Consider the following 24,168-nt stretch of genomic DNA (forward strand, 5'->3'; position numbering starts at 1 on the left):
AACCAAAATGTCTATTTTAAGGATTATCTAACCATAGGGTAGAGCAACTGACAGAACTGTTCCCACTTCACTATATCTCTTTTTATTTAGTATATGTATTTTCTTTGCACAGACAAAAATCAAAAATCACAAAAATGTATGTCATTTGAAATGAAATAATGAGCACTGATTAACCCTGACAATTTGGGCATAACAGACTGATTTTCCATTCTTATCCCTCCCATGTCCTTGTGTAAAACCCTGGACAGGTTGTTGAAATGCCTCAAGCCTCGGGAGCTATCTGTAAATGATGGTTGTCAGGCCGGATGCAGCGGCTCACATCTGTAATCCCAGCACTTTGGAAGGCTGAGGTGGGTGGATCACGAGGTCAGGAGTTCCAGACCAGCCTGGCCAACATGGTGAAACCCCGTCTCTACTAAAAATACAAAAATTAGCTGGGTGTGGTGGCGCACGCCTGTAATCCCAGCTACTCAGGAGGTGGAGGCAGGAGAATTGCTTGAACTGGGACCCAGGAGGCGGAGGCTGCAGTGAGCCAAGATCGTGCCACTGCACTCCAGCCTGGGCTACAGAACAAGACCCCATCTCAAAAAAAAAAGATGCGTGTCACAGGCCTAGCCCTTCAGTGGAGGGGAGAGGACAGAGTGGACTAAGGGCAGTGAGTATCTGGGGAGAGTAATGGCTTCCATTCCAAATCTCCTCATTTTGGCGAGTGCTGGACTCCTAAGTTCTCCTGGATGGAAGAGGGGATTTTGATCTCAAAGAACAGGGTCTGAATGGCCCCGCAACTAGGCCTGGAGGTAGAGGACTGGAGTGATGAGTTCCAGCTCTAGCACGATCCAGGCCAGAGTGCCATCCACTGCCGCGACCAAGAGGAGACCCTTCCCAAGGCAAAAGAACAGCTTCCCTCCTCTCCAGCATCTCTGGCTCCTCATCGCCTTGCAATCAGCTAGTTCCTATGAGGGGACAGGGCCCTGTGCACACACCCTGACCCCCCTGCCCATCCCCCACCGCCCCAGGCAGCCCTGTTACTTTTCCTGTCCACCTTCTCAGGAAGCTCTTTGCAGGCCTTGAGTTCACCGATTTCTTGGTCAGTTGTCAGTGTTTCCTCACCCAAGACAACGGATGAGATACTCCAAGTCGGTGGCCTTGCAGATTCATCCTTCACAGAGTATGTAAAGAGTTCAACATGTTAGACGTTACACTGCAAATTACGCTATCTGTATTTTGGGTTAAAGTCCAAAAGCGCATAGAGAATACCCACAGCCACATTCAGGGCTAAATACCAACGTCTCGGGCTCCTGATGCATGGAAAACTCAAGAAGAAATGGACCATGAGATGCTCAGGATCCCAGGCTGCTCCTCAAGGTGGCTCGTGCAGACCACTGCTTCTTCCTCCGTCTTCCAACAGAAACGTGTTCTGCCCACAGTGGACAGATCCCGGAGAGGAAATGAGGGTTAGCGCTTCACCCACATCCTCATGGAGGACAAGCAAGTGGGTTTTAAGGCCCCTGGGAAGTAATAATAGAGGGTCTGCTTCTGAAAAGGGGCGTGAAGGGAAGGGTTGGCTGGAAGGATGCTGCCGAGGGGCACAGCACCCTCGCAGGGGCGTCACTCCTTCCAAAGGTGACTTGGTGCTGTTCTAAACAGAAGAGTCCTGTTTCATGTTCGGTAATTTTGACATGCTGCTGTGGAGGTTTTGTCATCTTTTCCTCTTAATTAAAGCCTATTTGAAGGCCTTTTAAAGTTCATTTTCCTGGTTAGACAACCAGTGCGAACACACTAAGCTACACAGACACACGTGAGCGCATTGCAAGCTAACAAGCGCTCAGCAGGCGGCTTCTGGGATTTTGATTTCCAAACTCCCCAGAGGGAACACAATCTGTGCAGCATTCGTTTTATCATTAAAATGTCCTTGCACTGTTTAAATTTTATGTCCAAGTCATAATTTCTTTTATGATTTACCCTCTTAATCAGTACATCTAATGACCACCATGCTTACACTACACTCAAGATTCCCTTAAAAGGTTACAAACCCATAGCATTCCTTCCACAGGCTCCTCCTGCTTCCTCGATCCTTCCTTCCCTTTGGACTCTAGCTTCACTTGCAAACTACTCATCAACCACCCCAGCTGACGAAAATCTCTGGGCACTCACCCTGGCGTCACCTCCAGCTCATCATCCCTGTCCACACGTCCACCAGACCCACTCTCCACCCCACTTTTATTTTAGTTTTTATTTTGTTTTACATTTTAAAGTTTAGCAAGTGAAGCTTGGGTGCACGAGAGCACCATTAGTCAAGTGGGGACTGGAAAAGGAACAAAGAAATCTATAACTGGCTGTGATCAATGATCTGTCCATATCACTGCATTTGGACCAGCCCACTTTTTTAAATGTGGGTGTCACTTTTGGGTCTATCCTGCCAGTGATGCTGGGCACTCTGCTACTCTCCTTTGCCTTAGGTGGCCAGTGAAACTCTGCAGGGGGGTCGCCATGCAGTGGCAGAAGCCAAGGGCGATTGCACGTCCCCCAAGAGTGGGTCTCTTTGCACTTGGGCCAGCACAGAGGTGCTCCCAGGGAGGGTGGGGGGCTGTCCTGACCTGAATCACGTGCACAGACGTGAGTGTCCTGCCCGCCCCTCTCCTCAGGATACTTGCAGCTCCCACCTCACCTGTCCAAGAACACTGGGGCTTCCCCTCCTGATCTTAAGGTGTGTCGAGGACCTGGTGCCTAGAAAAAGTACATCGATGCCAAGTAGCCTGGCATCTCATTAGCCACCCACTTGTCTCTTTGATCATCTTTATGTTTTGCACTAAAGTCATCTAAACTCTTGATCTTGTCTTTTGATTTCTTCAGCATTTCTCAGCAACCAAGAATCTGCCATATTTTTCTCCAATTAGGTGGCAATGGCGAGGGAGCTTTAACCATGCCATCTCCTCACAGCTGGCTGTCCACAGAACTCATCATCCATGTCAGGATGTGCTAGGGGTGGACCGGAGCACCATTAGTAATTTCACCCAGGTCACAGCATGGACTATGCTGGCCTGGGCAAACCAGACCACAAGTCAGCCCTCTCCCATCACCTTCTCAGCCCTGAGAGGCTGACCACGTGGCAGGGACTAAACTTGTCGGTTTCTTTAGCACCCAGCCCACGGCAAGTGCTGAAAATGCAATGGCCTTCACTAACTGCAGAGCCCTGACTGCCCCCAAGTACATCGCACCTTTTCACAAAAGTGTTCACAGAAACACCTCTCCTGTGACCAGACCCAGCTTCTTTAGTGGGTTATTTACTTCTTGTCTCCCTCTTCAAGAGCTCTGAGCTGGGTTCCTAGAGTGATCATAATCGCCAGGTTCCACCATCTGCAGATGAACCAATCTAGATTCACCTTCAAATTTCCATTTTCTAGCATGACCTTGACAACCAATTAGTCAATCAAGAGACACTTACTGAGCATAGATTCTACACGGCGATGCTCAGATACTGTGCCATCCCTGGAGGGGCATGCAGAAAGAAACCAAAATGCAGCTGAGAAGATGGGGTCTGCACACACGCCTTTCGAGAGATTCATGCCAAACATTTTCCACAAACAATAAGATTAACGTCCGCCAAAACTGTCTTCCCAACCGATTTTCCCACCACCCTCAGAAGTGCCTGCATCCTGCCTGCCGCTGAGAGCCAAAGCTTTGGAAGCATTGTCAAATTTAGCTCTATTCTTATCTACTGCCAAATTCAGGGTCTTCTTCCTTGGGAAATCTTTTCGACAGTTCTTACTATAAAAATCTGCTACCAAGTCCCTCTAGACCAGCAGTCTGTGGCATACATCTCTGAGAATGTGATAAAAGTTCCAGGCATTGTCTTCTTAAAAATGCACTTGTGCACAGATTCATAAAAATTTGCATATGATCTCAAGGGGTTCACGGGCCCCCCAAAAGAGGCAATGCTGTGGTCTAGACTGGACTATAGTTTCTTGACTCTCAACTTTTCATACATTTCCAATCTGGGGGTGGGTATTTTTGTTAGTCCATTCTCACACTGCTATAAAGACACTCCTTGAGACTGGGTAATTTATAAAGTAAGGAGATTTAATTAACTGACAGTTCTACATAGCTGGGAGACCTCAGGAAACTTACAATCATGGTGGAAAGCAAAGGCGAGGCAAGGCATGTCTTACATGGTAGCAGGAGAGAGAGCGAAGGAGAAAGCACAATTTTTAAAACCATCAAATCTCATGAGAACTCACTCACTATCATGAGAACGGCATGGGGGAAACTGCCCCCATAATCTAATCATCTCCCACCAGGTCCCTCCCTCAACATGTAGGGAGGAACAGGAACTCAAAGGATGATGACTGGCAGGTAGGCAGATGGGATCAATGGGTCATCAAGTCAATTATCTCTATGTAAAGAGTCAGGAGAAACAGGATATGTCCAGGGTTCTCACTGGCATACAAAGGCAACTGCCAGGTAATCTATGTCACTTAACAGCCAAAGATATCACGCCTCAAATTCATAAGTAGATTCTAGAATTGTGGGAAAATAAATTGGCTGTTATTTTTTAAAAATCTCAATTCCCACCTACACAACTTACCCAGAGCATCTCCTAAAAGTGCAGTCACTCTCTTTCAACTAGTGATAAATGCTGGATTCCATTCAAAGTCACCTTGCAGGAACGCTTAGTCTACTCCCCAGTGCCACCATTGGGGGCTGGAGGTTTAGCCCTCCCATGCAAATTAGCAAAGTCCCAAAGCTTAGGCAAATATGACCAAAGGTGTGTAGGACTGTGGCACCTAGAGAAGTGTTTCTGGACATCTGCAGGCTGCCAAAGCTGGGGGCTCACACCTGTGGCATCGCTCTGACCCAGGGAAGAGTCAGTAAAATGTTGTAGAGCTAGCGGCTGCTGCGTCTACCTAGAAGGCTATGAATGATAAGAAACTCAACCTAATTACTTTGCTTTGCCAACTACAGCTTTCAAGTTAATGCTACAGTTTCTCAAATGGCACAAGTGCACATCATATAGAACTAGAAAAAGTTGTATTAAAAATTTGACATTATCTTCTAGGAGTTACTGCCAATCATCTGACTTGAGATAGCAATTGGCTCTGCTCGGAGATGGCAGATAGGCTCAGATACAGCAACCCAAACTCAGGCCTGCACTTTTGAACATGCTGTTTGAACATATCGGAAACACCAGCTGATCTTCCTCACTCTGACACTTTAAGAAGACAACTGCCAATTAAGCAATCAAATTAAGGACCATTTCTAGAATTATTTTCCACCGAAAAGGCTCTGTAACCTAGCACACTTCATCAGAGCTTTTCACATTATACCCTTTCCCTTATTAACAGCATGTCACTGTTGCAGGATAATGTGGGACATGCACTGCCAATTGTCCAGGACAATTCGCCAACATATTTTGCCAAGAACTTTGACCTGCATTTCCTTGTTTAAGCCTCTGAGTGTTCTCACAGCAAGATTTCATGTTTCTGTTTCATTTATCCCTAACTCACAAATTAGGTTTCTTTTGCCCAGGAAACCTGGTAAGCCTTGGTCCTTGGAACCAGATTTTAATTTTGACTCTCAGAAAAGGCTCAAGTGCTCATTGTGACCAGAACTCCTCCAGGTTTGAGTAGGCGCTGAGCTGGAGGAGACAAGCCACCAATTCCTTGGTGCTGCCATACATTGTGACAGTCTGTCCCTGAGGGTTGCCATTGAGCAGAGATGGGGGCACGACCACTTGGGTCCTGTGGAACTAGAGGGCTGGGGTGTGTCCCTGATGATTACAAGAGCATCTCTTCTCTCTGCCTGCCTCCAGCCCCTTCACACAGGGTCCGGCTGACATGGCCAAAGAGCAACACAATTTTAAGGCAAAGGACAATATTCTTGCATCATTACAGTTGTGACACACAACATCCTCATCAAAGTGCCAAGAAGTCTTGCACACTGGAGAAACACATTTGCTGTCCACAGCCTCCCTCCCATTCCTCCATCTGGTATTTCCACATCTGATGGTTTCATCCACCCTAAACCCAAGTGGTATTTCCCACGGCTAGCTTTACTTAATTCCCAGGGAAGAGAGAAGAGCTCTGCAAACCCATTTCCTACTGGAGAGGTATTTCAAAATTTCCAAAAATTGGAACAACTCAATGTCTGTTAGTCTCACGAATGTACTTTTGAGACACAAAGTAGACACAATTTCCTATAAAGGACTCCAGTCTCTTCCTTACAACTATTTTAACAAAGTTGAATTTGGGAGGTTGAACCATCCCTAAAATAGCAAAGAGGGATATCCTTTTAAATAATTTCTAGTTCAGCATGATAAAAGGCAGAAATTGTTTGCTTCTCTGTATTCATCCCATAAATAAATGCTGAGGGCAGCAATTCTTTTCTGTTTGTCTCCAAGTCTAGAATAGTGCCTGGCACATAGTGGGTGTACAATAAATATTTCTTACATGAATGAATGAATATCATTCATTATATAGGAAATGCACACATGGCCTACTTATGTAGTGTATATGTGTACATACATTTATATGTATTTAAAATCTAATTTTGTGAAGTTTGATTACAGTTCTGTTCATTGAGCACACTTAATATACAAAAGCCATAATGTCCTAGAAATAATCATTTTAACGTAAAAGTGTACAAATCAGACTCGTTTCCTTAAGACATGTACAGAGCTCAGAAGATTTTATGAATTTGTATGTGAAGATCCCACTTTTAGACTCTTTAATGGATAAACATCCTCAGTCTGCCAGCATGTTCAGATTTTTCTCTTAGGCTCTCAAACTACATGGTTTTCTTTTTTTTTTTTTTTTTTGAGACAGAGTTTGTACAGAGACAGAATAAAGGAATGGGCTGATTTTAAGTCCAAATCTTAAATAACTCCTTTTTGAATTCAATTAAAGCTTGAATGTCCCATTAAACAACAGCCAATAACAAAATATTCTTTTAGTTCACTTCTTTTTTTTTTTTTTTTGACAAAGTGTCGCTCTTGTTGCCCAGGCTGAAGTGCAATGGCACCATCTCGGCTCACTGCAACCTCCACCTCCCCAGTTCAAGCAATTCTCCTGCCTCAGCCTCCCGAGTAGCTGGGATTACAGGCGCCTGCCACCACGCCCAGCCAATTTTTGTATTTTTAGTAGAGACAAGGTTTCACCATGTTGGTCAGGCTGGTCTCGAACTCCTGACCTCAGGTGATCCACCCGCCTCGTCCTCTTAAAGTTCTGGGATTACAGGCATGAGCCACCGCACCCAGCCTCACGGTAAATGGCTTTCTGACCACAACCTATGCTGAATTCTAAAATATTTACATGCAAATATTTACATGGCTGGAAGCCCCACCTCTGGAGCCCCAGAGACATTTTCTACCATGGAAAATGTCAGGCTGAGGCAGCCAGAGATGCAACCCCTCCAAAGTCAGCTCCAACTCTCCAGGGAGACAGGTGAGCTTTCTAGCGGGGAGTGAGCTGCTGTGGGCAGCTGTCTCCACTGTGCTCAAGCCAAAACTCAGATGTGCAGCGCTGGCTAACTTCAGCCCTGTGCCTCTCCCACTTGATTAAGAGACCGGAGAAAGTTCTCAAAAGTGATTCGGGTTTTACACTGTGTCCTATTAAACTAGGACCTTCCCATAAATCGCTTACAGGAAGAAATCCATGACAGACTCCTCTCTGAGTGGCTATGATGGATCTCATGAGAAGTGAAGCTACCGAGATTCTGCCACCACCTACACGAAACCACGGCAACATGCCTTGTTTCAATTTGCTTTTGTTCATCTCATAATTGTTATGCCTCAAAGCCTAGGGCTCCATCTTGGAATACGTTAGGGATAGAATTGTGCCCTCAAGAATTATGCACTCAAGATGTATTTAATTGTTTTAATATCATTATAATCCCAATATTTTGTAAATTATCCAAGAAGCTGATCTCATTATAAGAAATAAAGTCGTAGTAAAAGAAAGATGTTTTTCAGTCTTCATAGTTACAAGCACATATGAATATCAATAGCATAATCATGAAATCAATAGTAAAAGCTAACATTTTTTGAACGCTCATCTGAAGATACAAAGAGGCACAACAGTTTTTCCTCCGCTCTCACAACAAGCTTCTGACACCGGCTGTGTGGGAGGTTTCCCTACATACCAAGCAAGCAATCAGTTCTTCAGGGGAGACCAGCTGGGCTTCCTTTAATTCCACTCAATTCTGATTCCATCTATCTGAAGACAGCATCAGCTCCCACAGATGAAGGCTCAGTCCCACAAGATTGCCCCACTTCAGACCCCATTGCCAGGAATAAATTGTCACCTATTCTTCTGTCCATCAGTTATAAATTGGAATTTCCATGAACCCCTCCTGGGGTTTGATTAATCTGCTAGGAAGGCTCACAGAACTCAGGCAAACACTTATGTTTACTGATTTATTATAAAGGCTACTGTATTACAAAGGATACAGATGAATAGCCCGAGCATGGAAGAGAGTCACACAGCAAGGTGTAGAGGAAGGGGCGGGGCTTCCAGCCCTACCAGGGCACGCCAACTTCTAGGAACAGCTCCACATCTTCAGCCGTTCTGAAGCTCCTCAAGCCCGTCTTTTTGGGATTTCATGGAAGCCTCCTTATAGGGGCATGATTGATTAAATCATTGGCTATTGGTAATTAACTCAACCTCCTACACTGCCCCTCTCCCCAGAGGTTGTGAGTGGGGCTGAATCCATCCTTTAGCCTGCCTTGGTCTTTCCCAGGGACCAGCCCACCTCTGAAGCTGCAGGGCGCGGGGGCCAGCCACCAGTCAACTCATTAACATACAAAGACACTTACCACTTCGGATTCCAAGAATTTCAGGAATTGTATGCCACGAAACAAGAGGAAGACCAAAGATCTACTTCACAGTATGAAATCTTATGATACGGCAGTCACTCATTTACCAGTATCGTGTCTGCAACCTTCACAACACAATAAAGGAATACATTATTATCCCTCATGGATAGATGGGGAAACTGAGGCACAAAGAAGTTAAGAAGGTTGCCCAAGGTCAAACAGCTAGTTGCTGTTTGGGCAAATAAATTTATTTTTATTAATTTTATTATTAAAATCCATCATTAAAACAGTCATCAGGAATTCAAATCCATCTCATCTGACTCCAGAGTCTGAAACTGATGCCTTTTGCAGTCTCAGAACTTAAATGAAAAGATTTGGAGCCAGAAGAGAACAGTGCAAGTGCTAAATTTTCAACATAACATCTATCATACCATTACCAAAATTATTCTCACTTTAACTCAGGCACATGTCCGAATGCAAAGTATAAGAACAATTCCAACCACCTGCATATTTCCTAATTCAGAGGAAGTGCTGAACACACACTTATTGAACGAATTTTAAATGCCAAAAGCAAGATACTGAGCTATCAAACTATTACTTTCTACTTTGTTTTCATGTGAATTCTTACTCTTGTTTTACTTTCGCTGATGTAAAAAAAAAAAAAAAAAAAAAGAGAGAGAAAGAAATGGGCCTTTGGTTACAAATTGGCTTCTCGCCTAGGACAATACCCAAAGTTATTTATGTTTTAAATAAATGATCTAGTCAAGAGAAAAAAAATCCATATATCATAATATATTAATTGATGATACCCTCCGTGAAAAAAAGAGAAAATATCTATGATGAACATGAAATAATAAAGAAGTATGAATTATAGCATTTTTTTAAAAAAACTTTTAAAAGCCTAAATTCCTGAAGAAATACAATCTTATTATTTTCAAGTATTTGGGAAAACAAAATCTAATTATTATGGAGGCGCCCAATGGCTATTTAGTCAGACTAGACGGGCTTTAACAATTGATAAAAAGCATCTGGCGTTAGCATAATGTTTACATGAAAAATATGTTTGTTAAAGATAAGCTAGGAATGAGAAATCATTCAAGAAGATCGCCCACTACATATCCTACGTAATAAAAACTGTGTCATCCCCTTTTCCAGTTACTATTATTGATTCTGGGCCGGGTTTGTGTGTGTGTCCGAAATAAATCGGATGCTGAGGCTGAACTAACCACTCCGTGGATGGTATTTTCCCCCATCACTGACCCATTTTCCTGCTTTGGTAAGTTTATCTTCATTGTATAGGCCATTTCCGGACCAAAATTTAGGAGTTATTTTAAACCACTAACCCTCAACGGTCTTTTATCTCCAGAAACCGGATTTGGCGGTCGTTAAGAATTCCTCACCAGGAAGCCGAGTGGCCGGGCCTGGAGGAGGTGGGAGGGAGGTAGAGGACCCATGTTCAGAGTCCTGCGTCCCAGCGCCCACTGACTGGCTCTGCCCCGGGTCGGCCTCTGAGCTAGGGCGCTGAGCGCATCCTGCGCAAGTGTGCAAGCTGGCAGGCTCGCCGCAGAGGATGGCAAAACTCAGACTGAAAGCAGATCAGTTCTGAGACACCCACGCCAGGCTCCCGAAGAGCGGAGAAAGCCACGGAGGGCAGAGTCTGCTCCAGGCACCGCTGTGCTCATTTACCATCAGCCCAGCCCTCTCCAGATCCACTCAGGGGCCTCCACTTCCTGACACGCCACACGCATGTTTCTGGAACCTTCTTCCCCCGCCCATCTGACCTTCCAAACTGCACCACACAGCTGGAACCGGGATTGCGGGCAGGAGCAGAAATCGACGGAAAAAAAAGACAAAGAGAACTGGGAGGGCCATGTTACACGCAGGGGTTCAGCCTCCAAGTTTGTGCAAACTAACGTCCCGGCACTGCAGGCCTGCACCTAAGGCTGCTCAAGCGGCTGCCTCAGTGAAAGAAGTCGGGCTATCAGTAGCCGCAGCCTCACCTGCTAGACATGCAGATTCTCGGCATACCCCACACCTCCAAAAACTGAAGCTCTGGAGCTGTTTCGTGGAGCCCTCCAGCTGATGCTGCTGTGAGCTCATGTTGGACAACGGCTGAAGAAGATCCTTGTGTGGGCCCTTCCAGCCCCAAGAGGTCTTGATGTCATTACTTTGCTGTTTATGCTTCTGAATTTGTCTTTAATTTAACAGAGTAGTGCCTGGCACAAAGCAAGCTCGGTATAAATGCTTCACAGACATTAACTCACTTAATCCTTACATTTGCTCCCTAAGGAAAGCAACTGCCCTCATCCCCATCATACACATTAGGAAGACCAGGGCCCACACATTTCCCTGCAGGGCCTGTGACTGGTGCACAACCAATGTGTCCCTGGACTGTCTCCTCTCTGGATGTAGTTGAGACATTGCCATCGCCTTTCCAAAAAGTTGTGTGCACGTCTGACCCATTAATGCCACCTTCTTTGAGAAACAGACTTTTCTTTTGTCAGACTAATCGTAGGGTCCTTAGTCTGGTGGTAGCAAATATGTCACACACAACTCAGTATTAATTCTGTAACATTAAAATGGCATTGCATTCTTTAAAAAACTCTAAAATGCAACTCAAAAATTCAAGCTAATGATAAAAAAGAGTTGCTTATATTTTAAAATGACATTTCAAAGCTGGTGCTCTTGGATGATATGAAAATAAATGCTCCTGTGCTCAGAAATAAGGCATTACTCGCATACAAGGGGAACTGCGGATTTTAAAATAAATTTTGATTGCTTTATATTACATAGTAATATATAAATAAAGCATTATTAGAGATGCAATAGCCAAATCTTCCACCAATTAGATTAGATATTAATATTATTCAATAAATATGAAGAAAAAATACCAAAACGGTTATCAGTGGGTTTATCTGTACAACGCTGAAACAGAGAACAAATACTGACCTAGTACCTTCAAAAATGCCCCATGTGCTGAATGTGAGTGTTAGGCAGGGTTTATCTTTGTGCAATGAAGACACATAGTATTCGCCTCTGAACGTGCATCATCTGTCATTTTCTTCTGAATGTGGATCATCTCTAGGGATGAGTGTGGCTGCTGGGAAAAGTTTGTGGAAATAGCTTTCAAAACATTGAATTACAGCTGGAACACACTGGGTTTTGTTCTTCACAAAGGAATATCCTTGTTTTCTAAAGCAGAAACTTAATAAAATCTTTAAACAATTTTAATTGTGTCCAATACAGGAATACTGTGCCTCCAGATCTTCTGCTGAATTGAGCAATGTTTATTTAAGTTAGCTGCACTCTCTATGAGTGAATACACAAATGGCTTCCCCAATTGTTGGTGTATTTGGTGAAATGAAAATAGAGCAACTGACATCAAACTGGATGCTTCCAGCTCACGGCCAGTATCTCTGGCTGTGGTCCTTGCTGAAATCAGTGGCCACAGTGCACTAAGATGTGTATGTATATGTATTACTAAACAATGGTAATTTTACAACTGAACAATGTACTGATTCTAAGAGCAACAGAAGATGAAGAGGTTGAATAGCTCTCCTTTATCAGGTAAGAGGTACAATAACAGAAACACAAAAGCCCAAGTGGCCTGGAAAAGATTGCTTTAATATCTGATTTGGACACTTGGCATTTGTCTTGTAACTTAAAGATCAAGTGAGCTTTAAAACTCAGATAAAATAAAATGTTTTTATAGTATGCAGATTAAAAACCAAATCCAGCAAAGCTTCCACAGAGAATATTACTAAACCACGGAATAAACTGTTTACATAAAGTGTTCAGCAGTGTACATATTTCCAAGTCATGTTTAGTCTGTGGTGGAATATCTACTCCAAATTCCAAATTAAGGGGAAACACCTTCGTTTGCCCAGATTCATCTTTGTGTTCACTAATAATACCACAGGGGTGGACAGCATAAGCCAGCAGGCAGCTCCCTCTAGGACACTCCGGGGGTGGGAGGCGGGGGTCCCTAGAGAATGGCAGCTAGAAAATTAGAACCAATTACAAGTAATTAATTCCTGATTTCCTCCTCTGTGTCGGGCACTCTCCCAAACGTGGTGGGATGCTTTAACAAGAAGATATGTCCTGGCAAGTGTTGGAACCAAGACACAAATGACAATGTAACTCCAAGCCATGTGGCAGCAACCACACCAGCATTTCTCGAGTGCTAACTTCATGTGCACGTGCTCTCCCTAGACATGGCGATTACTCTCACTGTATGTATTAGAGACTCCAAGCTCAAAGAGATTACAATGCTACTGAATGGCAGAGCAAGAATTGCAATTTAGGCTGGATTTTTTTAAATCCAGATAGTCAACAATATTTCACATTACCACTCTGACTCGAGAGGGGATCGCGTGGAAAAGGGGCAGGCTGCGAACTGTTGCAGGAGCTTCAGTGGAATGCGTGCTAGCCGAGGGAAGACGAGAGGACACTGCAGGCCGGGGAGCAGGAGAACATGAAACAGCTTCTGTGGAATGCAGAGATTATCCTTCCTTACAGTTACCAAAGCCGTATGTCGAGGAGTAGCAAGGAATGAAGCCAGAAAAATTTGACAGATCCGTACTGCAAAGGGAATGCACAGCCAAGCCAAAAAGAGGGGGAGCCCCAGCGAGATAGTAGGTGGCCATGGCAGATCCTGAACCAGTAAGTCTATGACCATAACTTAGGGAATTGAGGGCAATTAGCCTCTCACAGCCTGAAGAATGGGCTGGAGAGCAGGAGAGTTGGGAGGAGGGGCAGGGCCATGAGGGTTCGGTGGTGATCCTGGCACAAGGCAAAGAGAGCTGGAAGGGAGTCCCAGCCACGGGAAGAGAAAGCTGCGGGTGCCTCTGGGAAGCATCCAGAAAGAAGTGGGAGACTTTGCGACCGAGCAGACACAGAGGGTAAAGAAGAGGAAAGGCTAAAGCCTCATAGTCTCTGGGCTCTGTACCCAGAAACATCAGGGGGCACCAGGACCAAAATGGCAGTGTCGGGAAGGGTTGTCAGTCCGGGTAAAAAATGAGTTCAGTCCCGAACATATTTGCTCAGTTTGAGATCAAAGCAAGACAGCCAAGGGGAGGTGTCACATGGAAATGTGAGACGTTGAACTGGAGTTCAAGAAGGACGTCTGGAGTCTCCTTCAGGGAGTAATGGTGCATCATGGAGCAGACCCCCCAGTGGAAGTTAGAGAGTGCAAAGAACAAAGAGAACCACGCAGGGCTGCCCCTGCAGCTCACCCACACTGAGGGGCATGGGAAGAGGAAGAAGACAGAAGCAGAGACATGGAAAGAGCACTAGGAGGGACCCACGTCCCAGAGTTAGGACCAGGAGAACAATGGAGGGAAACGAGGCTGGAACCAGCTCACTGTGTACCAGACTATCAAAGTCTTCACCCCAAAGTCATTCCTACAGTGTCAAAAGCCTCAGAAGAAATTCACCATTAAAACATGTTCTGGTTGATATCCCTTTTCATTGTATGTATAAGAATGGTAGGAATATGTCTTTTGTATTGTTCTATAGTTGACATTTTTTCATGGTTGCTTAATAATAGCAGGAAGAACAATGCTCTAACATTATTTTAGGCATTCTATTGTTGCTTGAGCTGACTCTAGCCCAAGAACTCAAAATACCAAACCTCCTTGTGAGACATTTTAATGAGGTTAATCCTTCTTCAATTTAGGGAACAATTATTATAACAAATATCATAGAATTCATCAAAACCACTGTTGTCATTTAGCCACTTGTTGATGTTCTTCCACTGTCTACAAAGGTTTGTCTTAGATCATCACTGGTGGGTTCCATTTGTCTGCAAAATCTTTACCAGCTCTTAACTAAATAACTGAACTTGTTATGACCATCCTTGCCAGTTCTCAGAAATTTGCCAACAGCCTTGTTAATGAATAATGTAGGGTTTTGTGAATTCCCTCATGGCCTGGCCCAAGTAAGGGTAGGTTTTCTGGGTCAGTTCCTAAAGGCACTCCTGACTAGAATCAGTCATCCATGCCGCAACTTTCCAAACATCCCCTGCCTGCCTACCTGCCACCTCCGAGAAAAGGGACAGGACCACATACTGGGGCCTCAGTTGGAGCTGGGAGCTCTTTTTTATCACTGGTCTCCTAAACCCTGCCCTTCCAATTCTTTCCACCTCTCTGAGAGCAAAGTTCAGCCACCGAGATTGTTAATCACTGAAACAATGACATTTTGGTATCTCAAAGGAGCAAACTTGAAGGTCATCTTTCAGTGCAAAGACCCTTAGACTTGAGAGCAGACAGGCAGAATGACCATGTCTTCTGTGTATAGTACACCAACACAGCGCACATGGAAATGACATGCTGGTGTATAGTTCCAATTTCTCCCTCATATTTCAGAGGTGGAAGCCCCTCACAGAAGTTTCCTCTGAGTTCTCCAAAGCTGGATTCAGTGTTCCTATAGCCCTTCAATTCCCTTGATTGTGACATTTACCAGCCTGAGTTGGATTCGTCTGTTTCTTTTCCAATATTTCTCACTAGACCTTCCTGAGGACAGAGAGTGGGGGTGAGTCCCTGCCGCACAGCCAGCACCTGGAAAGGTCATGGCAGGAAGGAGGTGTCCCCAATGTGTGTGTGGAATGAAGGAAGGCACAAACGGGTCCGTGTGAGGAAGGGACAGACCTGCCAGGGAAACTGAAGTATAGAGTTCGATGAGTACCCCCAAATCATCTGCTTAAAAGCAGGTATGAAATTTAAGGTCCTCTGGTGCCTAAAGCACACTCATTCTATGTACACGTGACTATTAATAATGTATAGCATTGATAATTCTGTGAATCTTGTCAGAGTACATGAACACTGTGTCTTCTGGTTGGTCTTAAAGTTATGTCCCTTCACCCTAGTACAATTCCATCTATTAATATAAAGAGCTTGCAGATGTAAGGAATAGCTTCACCAATATCACTCCTGAGATCCTGGGCGATGCTGCTCTTGTTGGGACTGATTCAGAAAACAGCCTTCTCATCTAAACTACATTTCCAGTAGAACATGGTCCATACTTATATGGGAATGAAATCTCACTTAGTTTGAACTCTAGGTCATTCAGTCCCAGAGGTGGTGACTAATGGTCAGGAGATGACAATATTGCTGGACAAGCATCACCACACTGAGGCAAAAGTTCACGTTTCTAATCCTGAGAAATAATCTGTTAAGAAGCATCACACAGAACCAGCTAGAGGGGAGTGTGAAGGCTGCTGAAGGAAGGGTTCATTCCGCCCAGTGCAACTTAGTGACTAAGAGCAGAGGGTGCTCGCAATCAGAACACTGCTGGCACGTGTTTGTCTGGAGCCTGCAAGCTATTCCTCCTTTCTTGCTGAAGAAAAGTGGAGGAAGGGAGGAGCAGGGAGTAGAGTGGTAGGTTCAGCATGGGATAAAATCAATGGTTTAGAAAATCCACCCATTAGTACGTAAACAATATGACCATAGCAGATAGCAGATACAGCAAATACAAAATTAAACAGCCTTTCATGAAGAAAAAACAATAAGTGCAATTCATGCCTGGCACACAGCAGGTGATGTCTGGATGTACAAATGCAGGTGAAGTGTGATTCAGACAGTGCAAAGGAGAGGTAAGCCAACAGTCACTTCCACTGGCTTCTGAATTAGGATCTGATCAAATCCACAGCATCTTATAATTCAAAATGTGCTTTTAAATTATGTTTTGCTTGGATCAGTATTGAAGCTATTTCAGTGTTATGGTACATCTAACAGCTGATTTTGGAAGGAGGTAAGCCAAAATGTTATTGATGGCATGAAAAGTGAGACAAATTTTAAAATTAGGCAGATTCAGTTTTTAAGTGATTTTCTTGTATATCCATATGTCATCTGCACATTAAGCACTTTTCTCTAATTAAGCCGGGGAAAATACAGAGTAACGATAATATCTGTGAGGTCAGCTGTGATCAGAAGTGCCCACATGCTGCATCTCTTAAAAACAGTCCATGGCACCTCAAGGGACACTGCAAAGCCAGTGGCCAGGAATGTAATTGAGCTTTAGGAAATGATTAAAGGGAAGTAAAATCATCTCCAACTCAACATTAATGCATTTGATTTCCCGGGTGAGAACAGGATTTGCGTAACTGAGTGGTTCTTTCTTTCTACAGTCCTGGATGTTTGGAAAGCCAGCTCTTACAGTTAGCTTTGCTTTGCTAACATTATCCATCAGAAAATCGAAATGCAAACAGCTCCTATTTCCCAATGAAGAACTTTCTCTGATTTACCTTACCATCATCAGGCTTCACCATCTCACCTTGGAAGCGTTCAATCTTTTGGTCAATATTTCTAGACCAAAATAAAGTGCTCTCAAGCCTGCTCTTTGGAAAGTATTTTGTCATCATTACCAAAGAGTGTTTAAATAACTGGCTATGAAGTTTGGGGAGACTGGGCGGGGAGGTACAATCTGAAGTTAATTGCTGATGTAATCATTAGTCCTTTCAATACCCAATGGAGAAGCTGCCTCCAGGGAGATAAGCTCTCAATTAGGAGACGTGTGTGTATATCACCAGTTCGCTCTGGCATGTAACAGTTAACAATTTCTATACAGTTAAGTGGATTTAGTGAGTATCATTCTTCCAGGAGAGAAGTAAAAATTTTTTTTAAAGAGGAAAACAAAGAACAAGATTAAGAACAGTAAAAGAATAAGTATGGAAAATCTGGTAAGTAGCAAAAATCATTTTTAAGCATTTGAGGGAGAAACTGCAAAATCTGTTCAGAAGCCACACCTTCCGGCCTGTGGGACTGCATGGCTGTGACACTGAGCAACAGCTGAAGTCTTTATTCTCTCGGAGGGGAAGGAAAAAAGGAAACAACAGTCAGTCCAGGCTTGTCCACGGCTGGAAGCCTCAACTCCTGCAAACCGATCTCCCAGATCCTTTCTGGGCAAGCACATAACCAGAGGAAATGAAAACTAGAAAAACAATTTGTGCATGGAACAATGACATGGAGTTTCACTTTGGTTTCATGCTCAAATATGAATGTGGTTATAATTTTTTAAAATGTATATTAATAGAAGGCAACGAGTTGAGGATGGTGGCTTCTTCAAGCCAGGCGTCCAGAAGAGCCCCACTTCTGCCTTGGAGCCCGCCTTAGGCAGCAGTCGTGGGAAAGCTCAGATACAGCTGTTTCCAGGCAAAGGGCCCAGAGCTTTTCAGCCTCAGCCACCAGGGTCTCCAGACAAGGAGAAATACGCCCAAAGCTGCTCCCAGGGGCTAGGAGCTCGGAGCTCCCAGTGTGGGTCTCTGAGCAGCGCGGGGTAGGCGCTCCCGGCCCTCCAGCCCCCAACTCCCTCGCGCACCCGGGACGGGTGAAGGCGCCCAGCCGCCGAGCATCCCCGCGACGCGGGTTCAAATCCCGCCGGCTCCCAGGCACCCTCATCCCGCCACAGCGCGGGCTGTTTCTCCTCCCTTCCCCGGAGGAATTCCCTAACTCTCCAGTACCCATACCATAACAAAGGAGGCTCGGTCCACCAATGCGCGATCGTAGCCTACAGGGACCCCCAGCGAACCCCGGCCCAGAGAATGCACCTGGCCGTGCCACGCGCGACCCCCGAGGGGCAGGCGGATTGGTCCAGGCGCGGACAAAGGGGCCTCTCGGGGCGCCCGAGCTCGGGGCGGGACGCCGGGAGCGGAGCTGGCCGGGAACTCACCTTCGCAGCGGCCCGGCTGTGCTCCTCGTGGAGCAGAAGGGCGGCGGGCAGCAGCAGAAGCCAGACGCTGAGCCGGGGCCCCATGGTGGCGCGCCCGAGGCGGCGAGGGACGGCTGCCCGGCGTGCGGGGGCCGCGGCGGACAGCTAGCTCTCGGAAGGCCGGACTTCCAGCGCTACGCACCGTCCCGGGTGCGGCGGCTCCAAGCGGAGACCTGAGCGCGGCGGGCCGAGCTCCCCAATTTGTTGGCGCTGCCCCCTCCCCCCGGCGGTGCGCGGGCGGCGCCTCAAAGGGGAGGACCCTGCGGCGCGGGTAAGAGGCGGCGGGAGCGCGCGGCCCGGGAGTGTGGCCGCCGTGCGCCGGGACACCAGGGCTCCGCGCTCCGCACTCAGAGGCTCTCGCGTCCCAGCCCCCTGCGCCCGCGCGCTTGCGGATCCAGGCCGAGGACCGAGAGGGGCCGCCCGAGCCCCCGGGGCCGGCGCCCAGACAGCCCAGCAAGGCCGGCCGCCCTGCCGGTGTGCCGCCGGCGGGTGCTTCTGGAAGGGCCAATGCGCTCGGGCAGCAGCCCCTGAAGCCGAGCCCGAGGTGAGAGCGACCCCCGAGCGGCGCCCAGACCCTGGCCCGAGAGCACCGGCTTGGAGCGCCTTGTGCAGGCTAGGGCTGCACGCTCTCCTGCTTGGGAGTATAAAGGGGGAGGGTGGGAGAGCGAAGACCGAGCTCCTCGGCCAAGCAGCACCCACGGGGGCCTAACGGGAGGCTCTCCTTCTTTCCGGGTCGTGGGGGGGACGGCCCTCCGGTCACCCCTGCGTGTGGGGGGCGCACCGCGCTGTCCCCGCGTCTCGCGGACCGAGACCGGCGGTGAGGATGGCTGCCTCCCTCATCCTGCGCTAAACTCGCTTTGTCTCTCTCCTCTAGGCTAAGTGGGACTGACCGGGGCCCAGAGTGGACGAACCGCCAGCATGGGGAGAGACCAGCGCGCGGTGGCCGGCCCTGCCCTACGGCGGTAAGCGACTTTCTGCCTGGTCCCCGTGGGTCACTCGCGCACGGACCCTTCCGTGTAACTCTCGGGGACTGACAAGCCGGGCCCGCACGTTCACGTCTCTCTTCCTCCCTTTCCCACGCAGGTGGCTGCTGCTGGGGACAGTGACCGTGGGGTTCCTCGCCCAGAGCGTCTTGGCGGTAAGTCCTGGCTCCCGCGCTTGGACTTGCGCGCCCAAGAGTGGTTGGGACGTTTGAGTGGCCTTGGAGAAGGCAGCTCGTCCGTGCGCTCCCGAGTGTGTGTGTGTGTGTGTGGGTGTTCGCCAGCCTGCCCGCCAATGTTCTGAGAAAGCTTGCTCTTCCCTCATCATGCTTTCCACCTTTCCTTCCCATGGGTTCCCAGCGTCAATCCTGTGCTTTGCAAGCGTCGGCCCTTTCACCGGAGCTGGGAACTTAAAATGTAGCCTGAGGCACCGTTTTCGTTGCTTTGGGCAAAGCTGCAGCCATAGAGGCCAGTAAAGAATGTCAGTCACTAGGCAGTGAGACGCCAGGCTTAGGGCGAAAAAAGTTTTCCTGGAACTCGGGAGCTTGTGGGGAGGCCGTGTCACGGACTGAGGATTTTTTGTGTTTCTAAATGGGAGTCTCTGGGTAAAGGGGCGGGGCGAGGAGGCGAACAAGACAACCTTAGTATTGTTTGAATTGAACCATTGCGAGGGAACAATGGCAGAAAAACCGCGTTTTCTCCCAAGTCCTGTTCCGGCCCTGGAAGAGCTGCTCCGGGCGCCACACTGGGATCCTGTTCGCCGAGCCTGCCCCTCCACGCCGGCCATGCACAGCCCTGCCGATACCGTGGGTGCAGTTGGCGACTGCACTGCGAGGCTTTGTACATTTTATACGTTTTGTTTAAAGAGTAGGAGCCACTTTGACTGAGCTTTATGTAACCATGGCTAAAATGAAGAGGTTTGGTAGGTGAATTCAGTGCAGGACTCAAATGTTTAGAGAGGAGCTGAAAGCGGAGGGAGCTTTCGACATCCCCGCTGTCCCTGCTCTCCTTACGGTGGCCGATGGAGTAGCCCTGCTCTGTGGCAGCCAGGCCCCAGGTGGATTCCTCCTGGGAACGACCCCTCCCTCCTCAGCGCGCACTGTGCCAGAGCAGCACACAGGTACAAAGGGGAAACGTGTTCATGATTTCATTTGAATTCTGTTGTTTTTACATCGTTCTGCCCTGATGTAAAACAAACCAAGATTTTAAAGGCAGTGAGTGATGAGGAGCTACTCCCACTTGGGGAAGAACTGCTAACTTTACTTTTCCGCTGCTGTTGGTTCCGGTTCAAAGCCCAGTTTGGGAAGTAAGAGGAGGACTCGGAGACTTTGACCAGAGCACCCCAGGCCAAAGTTTTCTTCCAGTTCAGGTCTGTCTCTTCGTCCCAGCCCCGACTTAAGATCAGAACCTAGATATTTGAACTAGCCCAGTGACCCTGTGAATTCTAATGCACATGTCTGTACTGCATGTAAGACTCGGCTCAGATTTATGAACCAGAAGCAATGCATGCACGCGCACGCACACACACTCAAAGAAGGGGGCGATCCCTAGAAAATACCAAATCGGGCTGTGTGTACTTTGGTTGTACTGACACCCGCATCCTTTTGTCCCCTAAAGCCACTTTTATAATTTCCATATGTTCATGCCTAAGGATGATGGGAGTCCCAGGAATTCTTTTCTGAACTCATCCTAAAATTGGTGGAAAGACCACCAAGCACCTAGGTCTAAAGACCTAGGTATTAGCCTGGGCACAGCGGCTCACACCTGTAATCTTAGCACTTTGGGAGGCCGAGGCCTGCGGATTGCCTGAGCTCAGGAGTTCGAGACCACCCTGGGAGAAACACGGTAAAACCTTGTCTCTACTAAAATACAAAAAATTGGCCGGGCTTGGTTGCACTTGCCTGTAATTCCAGCTACTCAGGAGGCTGAGGCACAAGAATTGCTTGAACCCAGGAGGCCGAGGTTGCAGTAAGCCGAAATAGCACCACTGCACTCCAGTCTGGGTGACGGAGCAAGACTCTGTCTAAAAACAAAACAAAACAAAACAAACAAAAAAACAAAAAAACCTAGTTACTAAACATAGCTCTGCCCTAATCTCTTAAATCCAGAGCCCCAGTTTCTGCACTCTGAAGAACTACAGCTTCTTACAGAGGCCAAGTACCCTAAGGCAGATAGGACACCTCTATGCCTCCCCAAAACCTCATCAATGCTGCAAGCTCACCCTCAGTCTCTTTGACTCTTTGATCTTTGGATGGCACCAAGAACATTGATTGCCCAGCAGAGCTTCTCAAAGTGCAGGCCCCCTAGACCCCCAGACCTAAATCCTGGAAAGGCTTGTTAAGAAGTCAGGTCCCCATCTCAGACCTTCTGGTCAGACATTCCGGGGTGGAGTCCGGGACTCCGCCTCCCCACATGATACCAGAATCTGGGAACCACTGAGCTAGAGTATTGGGTTGAGAGGCAGTTGAGATTACTTGCCAATTCACTTTATTTCCCTGGGCTTTAGATTCTAACTCAACAAATAAAAATAGACATTTTTAATCGTTTTACTAGGGACCTACTAATATGTGTTGTTAAGAGACATGTAGTTTGTTACGTTCAACAAGGGGCTGGTCTTCTACTTACTCACTTCTTGGTAACCACTGGCTTTAATGGCTGTTCCTTGTGAAATAATGTTTCAATTTTCAACTGTATTGATTAAAGATTTTTCTTAATTGTGGCAAGGACTCTTTCCTGGGTAGGTCAGTTCAGGAAAAAGGGCTGCCGCTGGGTCCTTGGAGAGTTTTGTTTCGGAAGCAGCTAGGATGGGTAGTGAAGAGCCTTGGTGATTATTTATTGGGCACTTCCTGTGTGCCAATTTGTCTGTACTAATGCTTCTAATCCTCACAAGAAAGCACACTGATGAGCTAGGTAACTATTATTACCCCCATTTTACAGGTGAGAAAAGCCACAAAGGGTTTGCAGCCCTTGCCCAAGGTTCCTGTCTTTGTAACTGAATGAGACGGATTAGAACCCAGGCCTCTTCCTCCACACTGAGCTTCCCAGGGCCTGAAAGGTGGCCAGGAGGGCACTCCTAAGTTTCCATCTTGGAGTCTCCTGGGGTGAGGGTACTTTCTTCTTGGTTTTGACCTTGGACCAACAGTGGAGCAGGCACTGATTGCTAGGAAGGAGGCTCTCCCCCTCGTCTGCTTCTCCCACTGTGAGGATCAGGGGCACCAAGTGAAGGAGAGAAGCAAGACCCTTCCCAAAGGGAGGAAAGGAAGCCGAAATCCCACGGGGCAGCCTGGGGCCTAGACTCAGTGTGAACCCAGGTGCTCTGTGTGGGCACCTCAGGACACACTCCCAGCTGTCCAAGGTGCCCTTTCTAAAGGTGCCCTTGTTTGAATGCAGTGCCAAGATGCACAAAATGCCTTCATGTAAGGCAATGTGACACAGGGGTCCTATCCCAGACTTGAGGCAAGTGACGGGGTGCAGTTCTCAGTTTGGTGGGCAGCTGAGGGGCTGCCGCCTAGGGTGGGCACTCACCAAGCCTCTGTGTCCTAGTTCTCCTCTCTCCAAAAATGGAGGTGTTACTCATCCCACCCACCTCATAGATGGGGGTGCTGTGAGGTGTGTGGGTGCATGTGAAGCGCCTTGGAGGGTCTGGCACAGCCTGGGTGCCAGGAGGTATCCCCTGGGCCTGTTGAAGGGACATCTCCTCGGCTACCTATTCTAACCTTCATGGAGGCTTAAAAGCACTTACTGTAGCCGCTCTGAGCATAGTCACCTATCTCCAGAGGCTGGCAGCAGCCTGAGGGATCAAATATGCAGCCGGCTGCGTGGTCACCTGAGGACTTCTGGCCGGGACCTGGGGCCACAAAGACGTGGGTTCACGTAGGTATCAGTGCGGGGCCCCTGCCTGCCGCTTAGTTTCCAGGCTGTCCTCGGGGGAAATTCGCCTGACCTTTCCTGTTGGCTGCCACCGCCTTCCCTGCCCTCCAAGCCAGCAGCTGCGGTGGCAAGTCCTTTCCACAGGCTTTGGTATAGGGAGGAGGGGTGTTCAGTGCCGCACGAGGCCCAGAGCTTTCTGTAAGGATCAGGAAGGACAGTTCTTTCCTACATTTCCTGGAGCTGAAGCACTATTGCTCAAAACATGGGCCTCTGAGAAGAAGGGAAAAGCAGGGGTTCCTCCTCTGCTCGTGAGTAAACAAGCATATCTCAGCTCTCTGGAGGCTGTTAAAGTCTTCCTCCAGGGGTGGCTTGTAGGACTTGGCCACGATAAATAATAGCAGAGATTTGTCAACAGCATCCCAGAATGACAGGTGAGTAGGAAGGGCAAACCGGAAAGCGCAGGAGAGGAAACAGGTTCTGTACAACCAAGCGGCTGTGTTTACAACCAGAGAGAGAGAGAGGTGAAGAGGAAAAGGTTCTAGAATAGAAAAAAAGATTTTGCTAAAATAATAAAAATCAAAGAACTGTGTTTAATTGCGTTTCTAGGGAGAGGGAAAGAAAATGGGTGTGTAGTTTAAATAATAGAGAAACTCAAGGGAAAAACTAAATGCCATGGAGATTTAACTTTTCAACCCTGTGTTGATAATATAATGAAGAGATCACCACCTAGAAAGTGGTTTGGGAATGTCTCATCCTTTTTATTTGAAGAAGAATGTTTGTCTTTGATTAGAGGGTTTTAGAGAA

General features: G+C 47.2%; 2 protein-coding genes across 2 annotated transcripts in view; one reads left to right on the top strand and one right to left on the bottom strand.

Annotated features, from left to right (window-relative positions):
- The window catches only part of COL4A1 (collagen type IV alpha 1 chain), a 157,929-nt gene extending 139,143 nt beyond the window's left edge, over window positions 1-18,786 (bottom strand). The window contains exon 1 of the mRNA XM_054447361.2: window positions 18,476-18,786. Coding sequence (XP_054303336.2) covers window positions 18,476-18,559 — 84 coding nt within the window. The 5' untranslated portion in view covers window positions 18,560-18,786. The remainder of the gene's footprint in view (window positions 1-18,475) is intronic.
- A 6-nt stretch (window positions 18,787-18,792) lies between these two features.
- The window catches only part of COL4A2 (collagen type IV alpha 2 chain), a 206,245-nt gene continuing 200,869 nt past the window's right edge, over window positions 18,793-24,168 (top strand). Inside the window, exons 1-3 of the mRNA XM_054447359.2 lie at window positions 18,793-19,058; window positions 19,389-19,476; window positions 19,598-19,652. Coding sequence (XP_054303334.2) covers window positions 19,433-19,476; window positions 19,598-19,652 — 99 coding nt within the window. The 5' untranslated portion in view covers window positions 18,793-19,058; window positions 19,389-19,432. The remainder of the gene's footprint in view (window positions 19,059-19,388; window positions 19,477-19,597; window positions 19,653-24,168) is intronic.

This window comes from Pongo pygmaeus, chromosome 14 (assembly GCF_028885625.2).
Source record: "Pongo pygmaeus isolate AG05252 chromosome 14, NHGRI_mPonPyg2-v2.0_pri, whole genome shotgun sequence".
Classification (NCBI taxonomy): domain Eukaryota; kingdom Metazoa; phylum Chordata; class Mammalia; order Primates; family Hominidae; genus Pongo; species Pongo pygmaeus.